Here is a 19,144-nt window from a genome sequence, read left to right as displayed (position 1 = left end):
CCCCCCCCCCCCCCCGCTTGCATATATTTATTTACCCTGCTCTACTTTGAAATTTTCCCTTCCAGTATTTTATCGTTCTTTTCCCCCTCTTTTTATTGTTGAAATTGCAACGGATAAATCAATATACTGTTATGGAACAAAGTAGAATGAACATAAAAGTTTCGCCATTCTGTTCTGTTAATTCTCCATGAATTTTCATTAAATGAATTTTCGTTGCCCGTGTGAGAGCGGAAATATTAATTTTTCACCGATATATCAGGAGGAAAAAGTTTGGGATGCGCTTTTGCACTGGAATTTCTCTCGAAATTTTTGGAAATTATTTTATTTAGGGTTAATTGCATTCATCAAGGATATTAATACATCATAGTGATAAACATTGACTAGATAAGGAAACTCGACCACGGCGGATATCGTGAACGAATGGAGAAAGTAAGTCGATTTTCATGAGTACAATCGTCTTGCGTCGAATTTTCATGAAGCCCGCCTAACAAACAATAGAGAACTGAATACCATTCTATGAAACATGAATAAACGAATCATAATCATCCAAATCATTTAGACCAAAGGAAAATAGAATAATTCTACTTTTTTAATATTGCGTTTACTAAGGTTTTCTTTGCACAAAATTGATTAGAGTTAACAGCTAGAATTATGAGATTATCTCACATTTTTTACGTTAAGGATAGGAGAATCTGAATGCAATGTAGTGAAAATGATCGATTTTTTCACTTTGAACAAATAATATTAACATCCAAATCAAAAATTTCTGATATGAATAAAAAGAAGCTGTGACTCAATATTCCAAATGAAATTTTAATTTTTAATTCAGTGCTGAAAACACGAGATGACAATATTCTAAGCACGGAAATATATTGATGAGATGAACAACAAATTCATTGAATTACCGTGTGAACTAACTAGAAATTGATAACAGTGTGGGCACGCACTTTTACCAGGGTATCAGCAAAAATTGAATTCCAAAAATTCACACTCTAAAGTGTGTTCTAGAAGGAATTGAATTGTAATTATGATTCAAATGTTATTCAGTGAGCATAGGAATTAGAATATGAGCAAATCATTTATTGTAATACGAAAATTTAACAGCTGATAAAATGGCACGTATGATTCTCATCGGTCGTATTGCTTTTGGCAATGAGAATGATTATAAATAATTAATTGAAAAAAGGAATATCGAGTCATCTTTTGGTGCCTTACATTAAGGCGTTGAGACATGCATTCTAGATATTCTAATTGTCATAAATTTGGCCACATGTGTGTTTAGACGAAAAAAATGTCTCACTTTACACTGATGGAATGGATTAGTTATTGTTAACGAATGGATTTTGGTTGGAGGTTAGTTAATAGTTCATAGTTAACGAATGTACATTTGAGGAGCCTTATTTGACTTGACTTTCGCCATTCAAGTGAACCATTCGTTAACTATTAACGAATATTCATTTGGTCATATTCAACTCTACCATTCGTTAATAGTTAACGAATCTCGTTTGGAATAAATGAATCATTCTATCAGTGTAAGACACTATAAATTTTAATCTTCACGACGTTAAATGTCTTAAATTGAGATGTCTTGAAGACACTACTTTTCCCAGTGTTTTGATGGATCAGACAGTGCATACTCCGGGGTGAAAGCAAAACGAAGGGATTATTTTGCCGCTTTCAAGGAATCCTCCCCCCCTACTCTCATCTACCCGGCCCCTGTAAATCTTGTTCAAAATCTCCAAGCTGAATACCGGGATTCTGGCTACATTCCAAAGAGTTTACCCCTCAACAATACTATTATGCAACATTGAATTGTACTCGAGAAAAGCATCGACCGAATTAAGCACCAACAACTCCCTCCCTTCTCTCTCTCTCTCTCTCTCTCTCGCCTTATCTGCGGGGACTTTCGCTACATTCAAGGCGAATTCTGATATTATTCAGGATTCCCGCGGTTAAGTGCAAATTTTGGTAAATAAATGAAGCACTCGGACTGTTTGATAAGAGATGTTGACGAAAATGAATTTCGGGAAATTAAAATATATTGGAAATTAGTTCACGTCCAGGGAATCACATCGGCGTTGTAAACCCAAAGAGGCGAATGTGGCGTGTATAAGCATAGCTTTTACGCCCCTTTGGATATACGAAATATGAGGAAATTTCATAAGAGGGCCTAGCGAATCCACTAGATAATTCTAAAGGAATTCTATTCAAATTTCTCTCTTATGCGCTTCTTTTCAATGGAAATATTCAACAGAAAATATTCTATCGAAAAAATTGATAGGATTTTTTTGTAGAACTTATTCTATTCCGATATTTTCTATAGAAATTCTTAGGTTCAAATTTCCGTAGTTTTGTATTTGATTGTTTTTAATTAACAGAGAAGAATAACAGAATTGAAATAAAAATTAAAAATTCACGTCGAGAAATTTCTATAGAAGAAATTGTACAGAAACATGGAATTCTACAGATTTTTTTTACGTTTTCCATTGAAAAATGCCCAGTAAAACCGAAATTCGGAAATAGAATCAGACAAAAACTAATAGAATTTTAAATAGAAGTTTTATAAACATCCAACAGAATATTCGCTAGGTTTTTCAATTATTCTATTATTCTGATATATTTTTGATATTAGAAGGATCTCTCTCATCTGACCCTTAAGCCCCTTTCAGCCTAGCACTTTCCCCGAAATTCCCAAAATCATTCAAAATCAATTGCACTCACAAAATCATTTCCATGTAGGTAAAATTCACATGCATAAAATCCCCACTCTCAATTCCTCATGTTTTGGGATTATAAGAGCCTCGCCCAACTGGCCCTTAATCCTCTTTGACCCTTGCTATTTCCCCGAAATTCACAAAATCATTTGAAGTCAATTGCACTCACAAAGTCATTTCCATCCTCACTCTCAATTCCTCTAAAAACATTTCCCTATTGAAATTTCCATACTTTTCCGCCCATTCAAACAGATACGAAACAAATGCTGAATAAATAAAACCATGTCAAGTGCTCTCGAAGCCTCCAATAACCCCTAGCAAATACCCAATAAAATAATAAAAATCACTCCTCAGTATCAAAGCACCCGCCGGAATTCCTTGAATAAGAACATCGAGTACAGCTCAAAGTCAAGAATAAAGAAGAAATAGTCGAGCCCATTGACTAATCTCGTCAATCCATGGACACCGGGAGACATCCATCAACAACGACAAATTACACTTCACGGAATGTATTATGCCGATCATTTGTCTATAGAATAGTTCTCATTGGACATTTTCTATTGAAAAAATTCAGTGGAATTTTTCCTGGCGTGATCCCAAAAATTATTCTAGGTGAAATAATCGAGAATATTTTTTGGGATTATAAAAGCCTCGCCCAACTGGCCCTCAATCCTCTTTGACCCTTGCAATTTCCCCGAAATTCACAAAATCATTCGAAGTCAATTGCACTCACAAAATCATTTCCATCCCCACTCTCAACTCCTCTAAAAACATTTCCCCATTGAAATTTCTATACTTTTCCGCCCATTCAAACAGATACGAAACAAATGTTGAATAAATAAAACCATGTCAAGTGCCCTCGAAGCCTCCAATAACCCCTAGCAAATACCCAATAAAATAATAAAAATCACTCCTCAGTATCAAAGCACCCGCCGGAATTCCTTGAATAAGAACATCGAGTACAGCTCAAAGTCAAGAATAAAGGAGAAATAGTCGAGCCCATTGACTAATCTCGTCAATCCATGGACACTGGGAGACATCCATCAAGAACGACAAATTACACTTCACGGAATGTATTATGCCGATCATTTTTCTATAGAATAGTTCTCATTGGACATTTTCTATTGAAAAAATTCAGTGGAATTTTTCCTTGCGTGATCCCAAAAATTATTCTAGGTGAAATAATCGAGAATATTTTTTGGGATTATAAGAGCCTCGCCCAACTGGCCCTCAATCCTCTTTGACCCTTGCAATTTCCCCGAAATTCACAAAATCATTCGAAGTCAATTGCACTCACAAAATCATTTCCATCCCCACTCTCAACTCCTCTAAAAACATTTCCCCATTGAAATTTCTATACTTTTCCGCCCATTCAAACAGATACGAAACAAATGTTGAATAAATAAAACCATGTCAAGTGCCCTCGAAGCCTCCAATAACCCCTAGCAAATACCCAGTAAAATAATAAAAATCACTCGTCAGTATCGAAAAGTACCCGTCGGAATCCCATGAATAAGAACATCGAGTACAGCTCAAAGTCAAGAATAAAGGAGAAATAGTCGAGCCCATTGCCTAATCTCGTCAATCCATGGATACTGGGAGACATCTATCAACACCGATATTTTAGTGGACATTTTCTATTGAAAAAATGTTCATTAAAGGAACGGAATTCTGAAATAAAATCAGAATTCCGATTTTTTCTTGCGTGAATCATTTTTGGGATTACAAGACTCTCTGTCATCCGGCCCTTAAGCTTCTTTGACCCTCGCAATTTCTCGAAATTTACAAAATAGTTCAAAATCACTTGCACTCCCAAAATCATTTCCATCCCCACTCTCAATTCCTCTAAAAACATGTCCCCATTGAAATTTTCATACTTTTCCCCCATTCAAACAGATACGAAATAAATGCTGAATAAATAAAACCATGTCAAGTGCCCTCGAAGCCTCCAATAACCCCTAATAAATCCCCAATAAAATAATAAAAAATCACTCCTCAGTATCAAAGCGCGCGCCGGAATTTCATGAATAAAAACATCGAGTGCAGCTCAAAGTCAAGAGTAAAGGAAAAATAGCCGAGCACATTGACTAATCTCGTCAATCCATGGACACTGGGAGACACCCATCAACACCAACAGATTAGACCTCACGGAATTTATTACACCGATAAGACAACTCACGATAGAAATCACAAGCTTTCTCAACATCACTATCAACGATAATAAAATACCAATACAAAATAATCTCCGAAAATCAAATAAAAAAAAGAGCTGATGTACACGATTGATTGTTGGCTCGCTCGAGTTGAAATGAGTCAGTGACAAACGCTCGGGGAATGGCGGCCTCAACGGGGAGAGAATCGCGGGTTCGTACAGTGAAATTAAAATGATTGTTGTTGTTTCTGAATTAAAATGATAGTTGACGCGACTGAGCTATACTCCCACTACAGCCATAATAAATTTTTCAGAATAAAAAAAATAGTGGGCGAGTGGAAACGCAATATTTTTTCAATTTGAGATTTAAAAAACAGAAGTATAAAACTGACACGTGCATGTGAATATGTGTTGTATAATGTGAACATTAGCATTTGTCACACATTGGTCTATCCACTTTTTGTGTTTTATTTTTTTAATCATTGTGAGTAACGGTGGATGAAAGCTAGCGATCGTAGAGCGAAAAAAAATTAATATAAAAATTATAGTTGATGCAGCTGAATGCTCCCGTACAAGAATAATATTTTTCTTAAAGTGAAAAAATCATTGCCCAGTAGAAACACAATGGTCTTACTGTTTAAGATCTAAAAAACTAATAAATCAAACAATTACTGATGGTGAAAAATACGCAATTAGAAGTGTTGATATTTCGAAAAAAAACATCGTGATAATATATATGAGAATATATTTTTGAAAATTACATTTCAGTGCAGTTTCAGTACAGTTTTCATCTGTTCACCGTGGCTATTTTTTTTTGTTTAATTTTTTTAACAGTGAAAGAAAGCTACTTCCTCTCATTTCGCTCGTCCAGCGAAAAAAACACCCAATGCAAAAATGACAGAATAAAAATAATTAATGAAATAATGGATGAATAAAAATTATAGAATTGATGATGCTAAATGCTCCGCCACTGCACGGAGAGAAATGTTCAGTAAAAATTACGGAATTCACAGTTCGCTTACCGATTACGGAACACCAATTGTGGAAAAATTCCGTGATTTTAGGTAAAACGTACGTGACAGTTCCGTAAAATTTCCTACAACCACATTGCGCTCCGGAATTATGGAAAAGAATATTTCTCTCCGTGTGAGCCACACTCCCAATACAGAAATAATAATTTCCTCAGAATAAAAAAAATTGTGAGCGATGGAAACGCAATGTCTTGTCAATTCGAGATTTTAAAAACTGAAATATAAAAATGACTTGTGCATGTGAATATGTGTGTAGTAAATCCATGCACAATGTGGGCATCAATATTTGTAGGGAATCGGTTTATCCACTTTTTATATTTCATTTTTGTTATTCATTTTCGTACACGAAAAAAATTATTTAGTGAATTTCAACAACTAGTTGTTGAAAAAAATAATTCTCTCCATTTAACAATGAATAAAAGCTACCCCTTTTTATTTCCATCGACGATAGCAATGATTTTGTTGATGCAAAAATGATAATTTTCTGGGAATAAAAAAAAATTATTGACTAGTGCAAACGCGCTGTTCTTAAAAGCTTCGTGATTATGTACGAAAAATATTGAGAATTTTTCCCATCCAAATTTCAGCCAATAGAATTCCACCATTCGACGTCACGTCGTACAACCTACAGGGTTTTCAACTGATAATTTTTTGATAATTTTCTCTGGTCGTTGCTATATAAAAAAACAAAAGATCATTCAATTGAGCGAACCGTTCACTGAAACAGACAGATTGATTTCGTCTCATGGTGCAATTCTCTTGGCCGAAATTTGGAGGAAAAAATTCTCTCCCAAATACCACTCGTGCTTCAAAATTAATCAGGTATTTCCCTCAAGGTTCCCTGCGCACAAATGAAGTCTTCAAGTTTTTCCGGAAAAATCAGTCGTGCTTCGCACTCGTGATTTTTGAGCCTGACAAACTTGACTCCTTCGTTTGTTTGCAATGAACCTATCGGGAAATACCCGATAATTTTAACGCTCTCGTGGTATTACGCATGAAAATTGGAATAATCAGTACAGTTATGTTTATACCATTTATAGAATATTTAATCAAAGTTGGATTGTCTACTAATTAACCCCTATCCAGCAATTAGTTTGTTCACCCTACCCACTTTTTGTGTTTGATTTTTTTTAACAGTGAAAAGAAAACTATTTCTTCTCATTTCGCTCGTCGAGCAAATAAACCTCATATAAAAATAATAGAATACAAATGAATAAAGTATAACACAAAAATGACAATGTTCCCATAATAAAAGAATAATTGCCGTGGGAAAACCCAATATTTCCAATTTATGATTAAAAAAAAAACTGAAAAATAAAGCTTGTACATTCACGTGGACATGTGTGTATTAAACCCGTGTAAAATGTAGGCATCAGCATTGGCTGAAAACCGGTTTAGCCACTTTTTGTATTCAATTTTTTTTATTCATTGTCGGTAACAGTGAATAAAAGCTACCCCTTTTTATTTCGCTCGTCAAGCGAAAATCAGCACACACGATCCATTAACGTTTGTGTGAGGGACAATCTAACTGGGGAGAGGAAGAGGAGGGGGGGGGGGGGGGGGGNGGGGGGGAGTGTGAGGTTTTGAGGGATGGGGATAGACCTCGGGGGGCTTTGTGCCTCGTCGAAAACCATTAAATCGTTCGTTCAAACTGCCAAAGCTTTGCTAAATACAGTGGGTGTCGCAGTTACCTTTCTATACACATACTTATGTGTTTGGAATGGATGGTTACTACATTGACACTGGCCTCTGGGCTCTTTTCTATGCCATTCTCGTGTTGATGTATGTGTGTGGGAGGAGGTGCCCACTGGGGTTTTGCTCGGCAATGTACAACTGCAGGAGCTGTCAGCTGTGATTTCGCTTTCAATGGGTACAAAAAAAATATAAAAAAAATTCCAACCCCCGGAAACTCGGACTCGGCCGGACGTTTGGAACAGAAAAATTGCCGTGAGAGATAAGACAAACGTTCGGATCGTGCGGTGACTTTTCGACTCCACAGGCGTTTTCCTCGATTTTTTCTGCGCCTTTGTACTGAGGGAAAATAAAAATGGGAGATAGAGGGTACGTGCTGGAGGCGAACGGATACGTTTCGATAGGTGGGAGTTTTTTTGGAGCTCCTTTGGAAGGAGGTGGCGAGGGTTTTGCTGGAGATTGATTTTTCTCAAAATTAAAAATTACTATGTGAACATAAGGGAAGAATTTTGATGTTTGAGTTATTTTAACCGAACGTTTACGATGGGAAATTCATGTTTTACGATTTAAACTAGTAATTTTTAATGGATAAAACAGTATCAAATGCTGGGACGAAAAAATGATTTTCAAAAGTGTTACAAACGCTTAATTTCTTCACCAATTATTACTATTGGACGACGGGAAAGTACTCAAATCATAGGAAGTTTTACTATATTAAATTGTAATTTCTTCTTATGATTTAAAACTTTAGTTTATACAGTAGAGTCTCCCTATTATTTTGGCCTTGAGACTGAGAATTCGGCGTACTGAAACGGCCTGGGACCCCCCACTTTTCCGTGGAGGGCGTGACTTGAGAAGAGAGAAACAGAGAGAGAGAGAGTGAAATCTGTCTGTTTCACTTTTCCTGTAGTGGGAGCAACCATAACCTCAACCTGTCAAATGAAATGAAATCCAGAGGGTGAAATGATTAGAATGGCTCTTTTGTCTGTTTAATTGTTTTTATTATCAAACACCACAGTGCTCTATCGACCAAGATGTTCACTGGTTTTATCTTTTTCTTGATCGAGGAAGAATATTTTCGAGCTCGTTTTTCCATTTCTCGAGTTTGTCTTTTTGTTTCACCCACGACTTCACAGTGGCCTCGTGAACGTTGAGATTTTCAGCAATTGCTGAAACTGGAGTCCCACTTGTTACCTCGTCTACGGCTTTTATTTTAATGTGTAACTCCACTGAAACTGGAGATTTTCTTTTCAAATTTGTTTTCACCGGGGGCAAGTTGAGGTTATAAACGACAAAACACGAGGCTATACATAACACATGACGGGTGGCACCGAAGATTCTCCCACTGCGCGTTTCCGTCGCGCAGCGGGACACACGCACTTACCACTACACGTGAACGGACTCAGTGGTGGGGGAAGGCAATTTCCCCAACTAAAATCATAGGGAGTAAGAATAATCGGGAGACTCTACTGTACTCTCAAGGCTCCTACATTTTATTCGAGGAAATAGCAGAAATTACTATGTTGACTAGTAAAAACTACAACGGACGACGAGAGCGTCGATTATTTTCAATTCTTGGAATCCGCTCCCTCCGTCGACCGCGCAATGGCCCGGATGGCAGATTCTATATTTCTAAATACAGTAGACTCTCGATAACTGTCCTCCCGTTAACTGTCGCTATTCCGGGAATTTCTCGGTTTCGAGCGTTTTTCGCGGAACGCAAACATCCCCCACTCGCACGCCTCGATTCCTTGCAGTTTTTCCTAAAAAACTCTGCCCCTAATCGTGTCACGCGCTCAGTTGTTTCTATCTCCATAAACTAAACGAGAAGAACACGAATAAAATAAATCCCCTCTCCACATGCATATTACCACTAGTCCCTTTAAATTTCGGGGAATCGGTGCGCGGAGCGGGGGCTGTTTTTAAGTGTCGCTTTCGCGGAACTGCGATCGATATTGGTCCCGACGAGCGAAAGTTAACGGGAATCTACTGGAATTCAATCCTTCCTCTCCGCCCTCTTCTTTTTCAGAATGCATATACGTGGAGCAAAATTATTGATAATAATTTTTAAGGATGATAAAGAAGATTAAATATGGTTTTTCACTTCGATTATGCAAAAAATCCCCCTCTCCCTCGTCCTCTGCTGCGAATATTCATTTTGGAAGGGAGCAGGGAATATTTTTTTAATCGACGAAGTTAAAATTCATGTTTATCCTCCGAAATTTTACTCGTGCCAATTGAAAATTCAACTTTTATGCTATCATTTCCTATTATACTGACTGTCAATTTTTACTATGTTCAACAGTAATTTTTCCAATGTACTCGATCACATTTTAATTTTGTCAGCCGTATTTTTCATTCGTTCTGAAAATTACTATCTTAAATAGTAAATGTGCGACTGTGGCATCTTCCCTTTCTTCATTCTCGAGTCGAAAATATTTCAAGTCTCACTTTTGTTCGAATAAATGCAGAAAAATAAGAAATTCAAGAATAGACAAGGATTAAATCATCATTAATTAAAGCAATCATTAATTCATTCACTTTACCTTCATCTCCTATCTCTCTGTGACACCTTCATTCGCTGTAAGAGCGACTGAGACACTATACAAGCCCCCGCGCGAGGCGTGCGGCGCAGCGCGTACCGATTAATGTGAATTTGTCGATAACTATCAGTCGTCACACACACGATAACCCATTTTTTTTGTTATTGATACGTCAACAGCTGCTAGCGGCCGCTCTGAACTCTTTCCACGAAAACTGAAGTAGTATGGACATAACTTAAATTTTGAAGATTAAAATCTGAGGTAAATTCTGAGCAAAAGTTGAAATGAATAAAAAAATTCTTGTTGAGTATGCGGTCAATCCGCAGTCTCGTTTTATTGATAATAATTAATCTAGAAGTGCAAAATTAGCACAAGGTCTTATGAAGAAATGAGCTTTTGGAGGCTAAGGAGAAGATAAACCCTAGATTGGTCAATACAAGAGGGAAATGCTGCAACACGCCGTTATTCGTTAATTACATTAAATAAGAAGAATAAAAAAAATGGTAAATTACGTTTTTAAATGAAGTGTATAACACATTATAGTAGTTTTAGAACAACAAGAAGGATTTTAATAATTCCCAAAAGTCCAAAAGTAAATAAATTATTTTCAACGACAGAATTTTTTTCTCCACATTAAATGAAACCGCCCGTCACGCAACGTTGCCAGAAACTCGCTAAACGCGCCCGGACAGTCTAGAGTGAATTCGGCAACGTTAAAGCCTAAATGACACGGCGGCACATTCCTGTGGAGGTAACTAATGCGCTGGGTAGCGTAGGGTGTTTAAACTAGGATTAAAATCTAGAAAAAATCTCGAAAATTCATAAAATATAAATGAAAATTCTGAATGAAAATAATATGAATAAAAAAATTATTCAGTCGACAGTCTAGTATTATTGATAATAATTAATCTGTGTAAAAATAACACAGAGTCTCATGAGGAAATTAACTTTTTGAGTTTAGGAAGAATATTAAAATCTCAAAAAAGTCTCGAAACATGCGAAAAAATGAATAAAAATTCATTGCCCAATATGAAAATTATCGTCAATGTCAAACTTTTATAATAAATAATTAATGTTTCAGCGTGCCCGAAACGGCGTATTATGTCAAGACACATTAGTCAAACGAGAGACTATACTTCAAAAAAATAATTGAAAAAAGAATTTGATGGATTGTTCCACTCATCGAAGTTAGAATTGACGGGAAAAATTATCAATGATTAATAATTGTTGTTTTGGCTTTTTGAATGTTTTTTTCGAAATTTTAACTCCAAAATTCGCTTTCCCTGAGAAATTTTGTTGAATTGCTATTGAAATTTTACGAGAATTCTATTAGCGTTTTATTATAATTCCATTCTAAAATCCTATTTGTTCACTGAATTCACTGAATTCAATGGAATTTCAAAGATTTGAGCAACAGGACGAGCGTCAGCCTCTGGCGTAAGGCTAGTGCTCACCCATTTTTGGGAAAGTACCTCATTAACGGTCAGTCCCCCCGCACCGGTGGTGGGCGAATGGGAGTTCTGTCTAATTCTGAGGGAACAGACTAATCAGTTTTCCCACAGACTAACTTGTTGATACTGTAACCTGTGCGACTAACACGTCAATTTCACATAACCTCTCCATGCGATCCGCTACAGACTTGAGCTCAACGTCGCCCATCGTCCAATGCCTGGAGCGCGTAGATTTGAACCGTCAAATATGGTGACCACATGGATTGACAAATTTCCAATTGGATTACTTGCTATCATTTTGCCGGGCATTTATGGACAGGTGTCATTTTTTTTTTATTCACTTGTTTTCTCCAAAAAAATTTTGCACGCGAGTTTGAAATTGAGCTTGAGACGAATTTTCTGTTGGACAATTATTTAAATTCGGGTTTCATTGAAAATTCATGAATACATTCAAGAAATTCACAATTTCCATTGATGTTACCGTCAAATTTTAGTGATAATAATCATAGTAATGATAAAAATGGAAGAACAATAGTGAAATAATATAGTAATAATGTGATGTGGTGAAGATTTCAAAGGGTGTGTCGGAAAAGGCAGCCAAATTTTTTTTTAAAGTGAATAAACAAAATTTGGATTCAGTGATTTGGATTTAAAGTGGAAAATTTACTTGAATTTCCAATTAATTGAAAATTCAAAAATACATTGACCTAAAATTGAAAGTTTTGATTAATTTTTCCATAACAGTTGCATTTTCAACGACGAATTTCCTTCAATTTTCAGTGATTTTCAATAATATAATAATGTAATTATAATGATAAGGAAAATTTAGATTCAGAGATTTGGATTATGAATGGACTGAATGAAGTTTTCAGAGGATTTATTTGGGCTTTACGCAAGGGAAATATATAAAATAGACGGGAATAAATAAAATGGGGAAGAATGGGCTTCCGATGCGACTCGGTTTAGTCGGATTTGACGAGAAACTCGTGAGCGGGAAGCTGTAAAAATGGAAACTAGAGTCTCAGAGGGAAAAAACGATTTTCCCTCTGAGACTCTAGTTCAGAGCCTGTTACATTTGTTTTTTTTTCCATAACGAGTTTTTTAATGATGGAGGATGGAGAAGTCCGCGGTTTCATAATCTCCAACGCATCAGGATTTTCCGAAAGGAGTTCAACGGAGGGCCGCAAATATACGAAAAATCAGTGGTTTTCAAAGTCGATTTGGCGTTATAAAAAATACAGGATAACTAGACTGAATAAAATCCTCCGAATAATGTGCTTCCGACGCGACTCATGTCGGTGCAGTTGCATTCAACGACAGATCCAGCGAGAGAGGCTATAAAAATTGGAGCTCTTGTGGAGTGAAAAAAAAAATCCCTCTGGTTTTTCATTGAATTTCGAAGTGATGAGAGGATTGAAAAAAAACCATTTCCAATTACGATTTTATCGCGATATTCGTGAATGAAAATTTCAACGGGGCAAAAAGTTTTCTCTCGCGTTGGGATATTTATTTGTACCTTTGGAATGCCAACAATCGGCCCGAGGGGCTTCGCAGTCCCATTGAGGGTCATTACGATAACAAAGTGAAGGAGATAATGGGCCTGATTAGACTAATGACGACAGTACTAATTACGAATTCTTCTGTTAGTTACAGTCAGTGATTACCGAGTACTCGTAATGGCTAGCGCCACTCCAGCCGCCCTTTTTCCGGTCAGATTCGATATTCCTTCTGTCAATTAATTGCTTATAATCATTCTCATTGCAAAAAGCGATACGACCGATAAGAATCATATGTCCCAATTTATCAGCTGTTCAATTTTCATATTACAATAAATGATTTGCTCATGTTCTGATTCCTATGCTCACTGAATAAGATTTTAATCATAATTACAATTCAATTCCTTCTAGAAGACACTTTAGAGTGTGAATTTCTGGAATTCAATGTTTGTTGATACTCTGATAAAAGTGCGTGCTCTCACTGTTGTCAATTTTTAGTTAGTTCACACGGTATTCAGTTAAACTATTGTTCATCTCATCAATATAATTCCGTGCTTAGAATTGTCATCTCGTGTTTTCGGCGCCAAATTAAAAATGAAAACTTCATTTCGTATATTGAGTCACAGTTTTTTTTATTCATATAAAAAATTTTGTATTTGGATATTAATATTATTCGTTCAAAGTGAAAAAATCGATCATCATTTTCACTATATTGCATTCAGATTCTCCTGTCCTTACCGAAAAAAATGTGAGATAATCTCATAATTCTAGCAATTAATTCTAATAAACTTTGTTCGAAGAAAACCTTACACGGAGAGACATATTCAAGAAAAATTACGGAACATTTCACGTAATCCGCAAGCGAGAATCGTTTTCAGTGAATTTCTATAGAAATATAACAGAATAAATCTGAAACGTTCAGTAAATTTTCGGGTCTGTCACCGAAAAAATACGAAAAAGTCACGTAATTTTTCTGGAAGTTGTAAAATCTAACAGAAACTTCAAGACTTATTATGCCTCAGAACATGAAAATTCTTGGATGTTTAAGAATTTTTACGAAAAGTTCCGGAAAAATTACGGAACGTGTTGTTAAAATCTCCCCCTCACGGTGACTCATGGCTAGCCGTGAGGCGTCGGACGGATGAGTAATTTTTACGGAACAGATCGTAGAATTTACGTGACGATTGACACTTTTTATTGAATTTTACTTCGCTCCCAGATTACGTTTCGAAACGTAATTTTTACGTCTTTTTTCTGGTAATTTTTATTGAATATTTCTCTCCGTGTAGTAAACGCCATATTAAGGAAGTAGAATTATTCTATTTTCGGCTGACCTAAATGATTAGGACAATTATGATTCGTTCATTCGTGTTTCATAGAATGGTATTCAATTCTCTTTTGTTTGTTAGGCGGGCCTCATGAGAGTCTAATAAAGGCCACGAGAAAAACTATAAGGGTCAAATATAATCACATAAGTATATTTATTTACAATAGTTACGAGTTCAATGTACCGTACCACCCTAGTGACCCTTACGAACCGATGACCCCGTATTGTCACCAGAAAAAAAAATTAAAATAATGAAATGAAATAAAATGAAATGATTTTCGCAGGCGAAGAAGATATCACTGGGGGTTGGCGGTGCTTTCGTGGAGTTGCCAGTGGAACGAGCAGGTTGGGCGAATCCCATTGAGTTTGTTCTATCCTGCATCGGATATGCCGTTGGGATCGGCAATGTTTGGCGTTTTCCCTTCCTCGTGTATCGTAATGGCGGAGGTATGTATGATACGTTAACATGTGATGTTACATATTCCATTGAAATCCTCGCAAAAAACAGCAGCAAATAAATACAACACGCCGAATTGCATTCGCTGTTGGAGATGGAAAAATATTTTTGCGAAAACATTTCCGTGAATTGAATAAAGGGATTTCTTTTTTTTATTGTAAAATACACTCGTACATGTGGACAACAATAGTAATTTATATTTATATGCGCGGGGTGTAGAGAATTATGAGATTCCAATGATATTACAGAAATAATCTTCTCACGACGTTTTTGAAATGAGATTTCAAGGGAATATTTCAAGATGAAAGTCCAAGAAGAGTGAAGATTTTTTAAAGAAAACCCCCAAAAAAACCCAAAATGACCTTACAAATTACCTCAATGGCTCTGTTCTTTCTCATTTAATTAACAAATAATTAGTTATCGATTATTTATTCGGCTCACTTCAATTAAAAGAGTCATAATACGGAATTAGATCTCATTTTTGAATTAAGGAGAGACTACTGTGAGTTTTAAAAGTCGTGGGTTATTGGAGTGAGACTTTTCATACGTTGAAGATCGATTATATGGATCTGAAAATGAATAATTAGTGCAAAGAAAAAAATTTTCAATTGTTCGTTTGTCCGAAAACGCTTAAAATGCCAAAAACAGTCCAGGGCCTCCAATTTCTGAGCTACGAATGATTTGTTTTTTTCAAAATTTTCGAAAAAATATGTGGAATAACAATTACGAGCTAGTAGTTGCAGCTACTAGGAAATCTTACGGGTTGCAAACTTCTCTCGGGTTGCAAAATCTTACTAAACGGAAAAATATGTGGAATAACAATTACGAGCTAATACGAGCTAAATTAAAATTCAAAAATGAGATCTAATTCCGCATTATGACTCTTTAATTGAAGTGAGAGGAATAAATAATCGATAACTAATTATTTGTTAATTAAATGAGAAAAAACATTCTTATCGACCTTAAAAACTCCAACAAAAATATCCTAAATTATTTTTCTGGTGGACTTCAGCTGGTTTCAAAGCCTCAGTGAAAGATTATTTGTGGTAGAAAACAAAAGCTCCATTACCGCCAATTTTTTTGGCCACCGTCCAAGCGACAGGAGGTGAAGTGAGCAAGACAATCTTGAAAATAATCCCGGCATTTCACGAGTTAATTGGAACTAAGTGCCCGGTGTCCCTGACACCCAGGCGTCCAATGACAGGGTACAAGGTTCAAAGCGGGTACGAAGCCACTCCAGATACACAGAGGGAACGTTATAGACCCGTTTGAGAGGGTCAGAAGGACATAGTACTCTGGTGTACACAGTGAGTGCAGAATACCTGGGGTACTATGAGATGTGTAAACCGGGGGAATGGGATGAGAGAGGAAGTGAGAGAAGAGTGAAGGAGAGGATGGGCGTGTCGACCGCTCAACTCGTTCTCCCCTTGTACAGTGGATATTGCCTTTCGTCGTTCTTGAGGATCCGCCTGGATGTACCTCCTCGAATGACGTTCGAAATATTGAGGGGAAAATGGGGTACCACGGATATCCCATTTCCCTTCGTCAGTCGACTGGGGAATTTTTTCATTTCTCGGGGGGGAGTGATAATTCAAGCTGAGAGGGATGGATGGGGCACGTGGTGTTTGATAAGATGAATTTGAAATCAGTTAAAGTCAACGGAATTGTTGAAAGGGTCGAATGGGGGAGAGGGGTGAACGTATCGTAAGGGTTTTAAGCACCCATAACGGTCTCGCCGCCGTTTGAGGGTCAGACGGTGGCGAGACCGTTATGGGTGCTTAAGACCATTTGACCCTTATGGAGACACTCGTCTCTCCCGTTTAACCCTCACGATCCCTCTTATCTCTCGTTGTTGATCTGAACGAATCCATTTGACCCTTATACTCTCAATTCTCCTGTTTGTTCCTTGAGATGTTGAACCTGAAGTCCTTTTGACCCCCATCAAGACCCTATTTGACCCTTATACACCATCAACTCTCCCATTTGATCTTTATGAATACTCTATTCCTCTCTCCCTGTTGACCCTTAAGATCATTCGAACTTCATTCCAATTTTAAGACCGTTTGACTCTTATGATCATTCTGCTCGTCTCTTCCAATTGACCCTCAACAATTCGATCCTCATCAAGGGTCGACCCTTATACACCCTCAACCCTCTCATTTGACCCTCAAGATCATTTGAACCTCATTTCAACTTCAAGACCGTTTGACCTTTACGATCACTCTGCTTGTCTCTCCCTGTTGACCCGCAAGGCCATTTGACCCTCATAAAGGGTCAAACGGCCGAAGACCTTATCTCACATTTCAGACCACTTGGCCCTCATGACCATTTGACGTTCACGACCCTCATCAAAGGTCAAACGATCTCAAGACCCCATCCCATATTCAATACCACTTGACCCTCATGATCATTTATCCCTTACATATACTCCCACATCTCTCCCTATTGACCCTCTCGCTCCCCAACAACTCACCCCATACCAACTAACCAATTTTTCACATTTCAGGTGCATTTCTCATCCCCTTCGTTCTCATGCTGATAACAATGGGCCTGCCGATCTTCTACCTCGAGCTCTGCATGGGTCAGTACACTGGCGTCGGACCGGTCGAGACATACACCCGGATCTCGCCCGCATTCCGCGGCATCGGGCTGTGCACCCTCGTTGTAATCGCCCTTGTAACCATCTACTATATGGTCCTAGTCGCATGGACACTGTTCTACACATTCGCCTCCTTCTCACCGCGTCTCCACTGGGCTTACTGCAACAACGACTTCAATACACCCAGTGAGTTTGCAATTGTTTCCGCATCACATGGATCTTTCCATGGGCATTCAAAGTTGCTGAGGTTAGATGGTGTAGTATAAAGTAAGGGTAAGAGAGATGTCCCATACCTTTGCCAACCGATCAACGTTGAGCCCCCCCGAGGGCCGGGATTTGGCGTTATATCCGTCAGGGACTTACCAGTGACTTTACTCTGAGGAAAGGCATTCAAAGTCAGAAATAAAGAGGGTTGTGGGGGAGGGAGTAGGGGTCTCTGAACGCGTCACTTTCTATCTGAGACAGGTGTTGTCAACGGTTGTGAGTCGTGGGGTGCCAACAGCCATCGACGAAAATGGGAAAAGGGAAGAGACGAAGTTGAAGGAGAATAGGGAGATTTGCCAACGGGGGAAGAATACTGTATACCCATCGTTACGTATTGCATTCCACCCTCACTGTTCTCAAGCTTAGTTTCTTTTGTCGGCGCTCGAGAGCTCCTCGCGTCGTAAGATTAAACTACGACATTATTTATTTGGCTATTTCCTTACGGGTTGCTGTTGAGTTAGGGGGCGTGGGCGATGGGAGATGGGGGAAAGGGGTTCGGCGAGTTTCTCGTGTTTACTGGTTTGTTATTTGAGACAGGGGATTCATTTGGGGTGTTAGTTTATGGTTGATCGGGGTGGATTTTTGGGATTGAAAAGGACGATCATGTTGATATTGATGTCGGGAAGAACGAGTTGTTCTTCATTTCAACGTCTTCCAGTTTTCGAATTCTGCGATTCCCATCATATTCTGATAGAATCAAAAGGGTATTATTATCAATTTTTTGATCCATAATTAATTCTATTCTTATGACAATTTTTTAAGTGATCGTTGAAAAATCAATTTTTGAAAAAACATCAATTTTTTTTTATCTGTATGAAAAATTGAATTTTAATTGGTGTCAATGAATCGAGCTTATTTAAGTCTATATCTCTCTATATCATAAAAATCCTAATCGACTTCTGGTGATGAAAATTTGGTACTCGAAATTAATTAAGGGTCTCGAGGGGTAGAATGACGGTCACAAGGGTGAGAATAAGGATCATGGCGGTCATATGGGAGTTGGCGAACGGAGCGAGCAGGGGGTCTAGCCCCCTAGTTCATGAATCCCTTTTAAAAAAATTTTTTAAAAATGAAGAAAAAGACATGCGGTTATCCTAACACAAAAAATCCAAAACTTAAATTTGAAAAATTATAAAGCTTCTATTCGAAAGCAAAAAACAAATCAAAACCTCTTAAATTAAAGAAAAATTCCAACGAAGCATTATCCCCCGCGTATTGTCAAATTACACAACCCTTTAACCCCAACAAAATCCTCCTCTCGACATACAATCCAACCACAGATTTCCACAACCTAATCCCCCTAATATCAATTCCCACCAGTTGAAAACTTCCTTAATTAACGTATCAAAATATCATGTTCCGGGGTTGAATGTCAGGGAATCCGGGTTATTTATGACTAGACGGTAGCCGCGGGGGGG

At 37.5% G+C, this 19,144-nt stretch overlaps 1 protein-coding gene across 1 annotated transcript in view; it reads left to right on the top strand.

The window, feature by feature from the left end:
* Positions 1-5,048: 5,048 nt before the first annotated feature.
* The window catches only part of LOC107039129 (sodium- and chloride-dependent glycine transporter 1), a 32,223-nt gene continuing 18,127 nt past the window's right edge, over positions 5,049-19,144 (top strand). Inside the window, exons 1-3 of the mRNA XM_015258603.1 lie at positions 5,049-5,078; positions 14,691-14,853; positions 17,370-17,648. Coding sequence (XP_015114089.1) covers positions 5,049-5,078; positions 14,691-14,853; positions 17,370-17,648 — 472 coding nt within the window. The remainder of the gene's footprint in view (positions 5,079-14,690; positions 14,854-17,369; positions 17,649-19,144) is intronic.

The sequence above is a fragment of the Diachasma alloeum genome, unplaced genomic scaffold (genome assembly GCF_001412515.2).
Source record: "Diachasma alloeum isolate Michigan unplaced genomic scaffold, Dall2.0 Dall_scaffold_00178, whole genome shotgun sequence".
In the NCBI taxonomy this organism is placed as follows: Eukaryota; Metazoa; Arthropoda; class Insecta; order Hymenoptera; family Braconidae; genus Diachasma; species Diachasma alloeum.
The sequence above is the reverse complement of the archived record's forward strand: the minus strand, read 5'-3'. Positions and strand labels throughout refer to the sequence as shown.